Raw genomic sequence first — 2,372 nt, 5'->3', positions numbered from 1 at the left:
TTTTAAATATATATATTTATTTCGGTGTTGTTGTTAAGAATATGCACAGCAAAACATACACTGAGTCAACAGTTTCTACATGTACAATTCAGTTACATCGATTACATTCTTTGAGTTGTGCAATCATTCTCACCCTCCTTTTCTGAGTTGTTCCATTTCTCCCCATTAACATAAACTCACTGACCCCTAAGGTTTCTGTCTCATCTTTTGAGTTGCTGTTGTCAATTTGATCCTATATAGTTTTTAAAAGGGCATAATATTCAAGGCAGATATTTGTTATTTTTTCCTCCAGTTTTACCCAAAGTCTTCAGTTTGTTGTATCAAACCCATTGTCTGAAACATATTTTATCCCATTTGATATTCTAAATGTTTATTATTCTCAACCTCTCTCTCTTCTTCTTCCTGTCCCTCTCTCCTTCTCTCTTTCTGTTTCTCTTTATACCTCATGTTTTTTCTTGAGAAAGGAATAGAGTTATTTATTTAGGTTTAGTCATATGAAATTGTTGATCTTCGGCTATTTCAACCTACCAAAATAACCACGCCATATTGTTTAGATTAGTAAACATGTAAAGAAATGAAGTGAGGTCCATGGAAAAGAGAAGGAGCAATAGCTAGCCAGTTCTATAGGTACCAGCTCATCAAGGGGACAGGAACAAAAAAAACCCAGTGCCGTCGAGTCGATTCCGACTCATAGCGACCCTACAGAACAGAGTAGAACTGCCCCATAGAGTTTCCAAGGAGCACCTGGTGGATTTGAACTGCTGACCGTTTGGTTAGCAGCCGTAGCACTTAACCACTACTTCACCAGGGTTTCAGGAACTCTGAACATGACAGTTTCAATTTCTAACCACCTTCAGCACCAGAGTGGAATTGTTAGCTTTCACAGTGCATATTGACAGTTGGTTTCTCCTCAGGGCTCAAGACCCAGAAGATCCCAGACTGAAGAGGCCATGCATAATTTGAGCTGTTACAACCCAGGTTCCTTTATCTTTGTTGGCATACCTGGCCTGGAGAAGATCCACATCTGGATTGGAATTCCATTTTGTATCATCTACCTTGTGGCTATTGTGGGCAATTGCAGTCTTCTCTACCTCATTGCAGTTGAGCACAGCCTTCATGAGCCCATGTTTTTCTTTCTCTCTATGCTGGCCACCACAGACCTCATCTTATCCACTGCCACAGTGCCCAAACTGCTCAGTAACCTCTGGCTTGGCTCCCAGGAAATAACCTTCTCTGGTTGTCTTACTCAGATGTTCTTCCTCCACCTCAGCTTTGTAGTGGACTCTGCCATCTTGTTGGCTATGGCATTTGATCGCTATGTGGCCATCTGCTTCCCCTTGAGATATAACACCATCTTGACTCAACAGGTGATCATTAAGCTTGTGATGAGCATTGTTGTGAGGAGCTTCTCTGTCATCCTTCCAGTTGTTTTTCTGCTGAAATGGTTGCCCTTCTGTAGGACAAGGATCATCCCACACATATACTGTGAGCATATAGGGGTTGCTCGGCTTTCCTCTGCTGACATCTCCATCAACATTTGGTATGGATTTGCTGTACCACTAATGACTGTCGTCTCAGATGTGATCTTTATTGCTGTTTCGTACACCTTCATTCTCCGTGCTGTCTTCCATCTCTCATCCCAGGGTGCCCGCCAAAAGGCCCTTAGCACCTGTGGGTCCCATGTGTGTGTCATTCTCATGTTTTACACGCCTGCCTTTTTCTCCATCCTTGCTCATCGCTTTGGGCACAGTGTCCCTAGGCATGTGCTCATCCTATTTGCCAACCTCTATGTCACCATCCCGCCTGCTCTAAATCCTATAGTTTATGGAGTGAAAACCAAGCAGATCCAGGAGAAATTTATTCTCTTCTTCTGTTTGAAGAAGATGCAATAAGTGGGAAGGACTACCAAAGGAGAACTTTAGGTAAAATTGATTTGGTGAAACATATATAATGTAGGAAGACATAAAACAAATCGTAACTATTATTAATTTGAAATGTCTTGCTCATGTGAAAAGAAAAAGAAGGAGGGATAGGAAGAATGAGAATCTTATATATTTAATGCCATCATTAAAATTGTTACATTATGCTTATGTATTTATCTATCCACGCCTACATTGTAGCTCCTAAGCAGAAACTTAGTCCTAGACATCTTCTTATAAACTGCCCTATGAAAATACCCAGCACACTATGTGTTCCCAGTAAATGTTTCATGCATGTTCCAACTTCATCAGAAACCCCTCCCTCTATGCCATTATTCCCAACTTTTCCTTTCTTCCCCCTCTATCCAGCTTAAATTTCATAATTTATTGTCTTAGTTATCTAGTGCTGCTATAACAAAAATACCATAAGTGAATGCCTTTAACAAACAGAAA

At 40.7% G+C, this 2,372-nt stretch overlaps 1 protein-coding gene across 1 annotated transcript; it reads left to right on the top strand.

Moving 5' to 3' along the window:
- Positions 1-950: 950 nt before the first annotated feature.
- Positions 951-1,892, top strand: LOC100656754 (olfactory receptor 52H1-like). The gene has a single exon (XM_003423145.3). It carries the CDS (start codon positions 951-953, stop codon positions 1,890-1,892), a length of 942 nt encoding a protein of 313 aa, XP_003423193.1.
- Positions 1,893-2,372: the final 480 nt, after the last annotated feature.

This window comes from Loxodonta africana, chromosome 7 (assembly GCF_030014295.1).
Source record: "Loxodonta africana isolate mLoxAfr1 chromosome 7, mLoxAfr1.hap2, whole genome shotgun sequence".
Taxonomy (NCBI): domain Eukaryota; kingdom Metazoa; phylum Chordata; class Mammalia; order Proboscidea; family Elephantidae; genus Loxodonta; species Loxodonta africana.
This window is presented reverse-complemented; position numbering and strand designations above follow the sequence as displayed.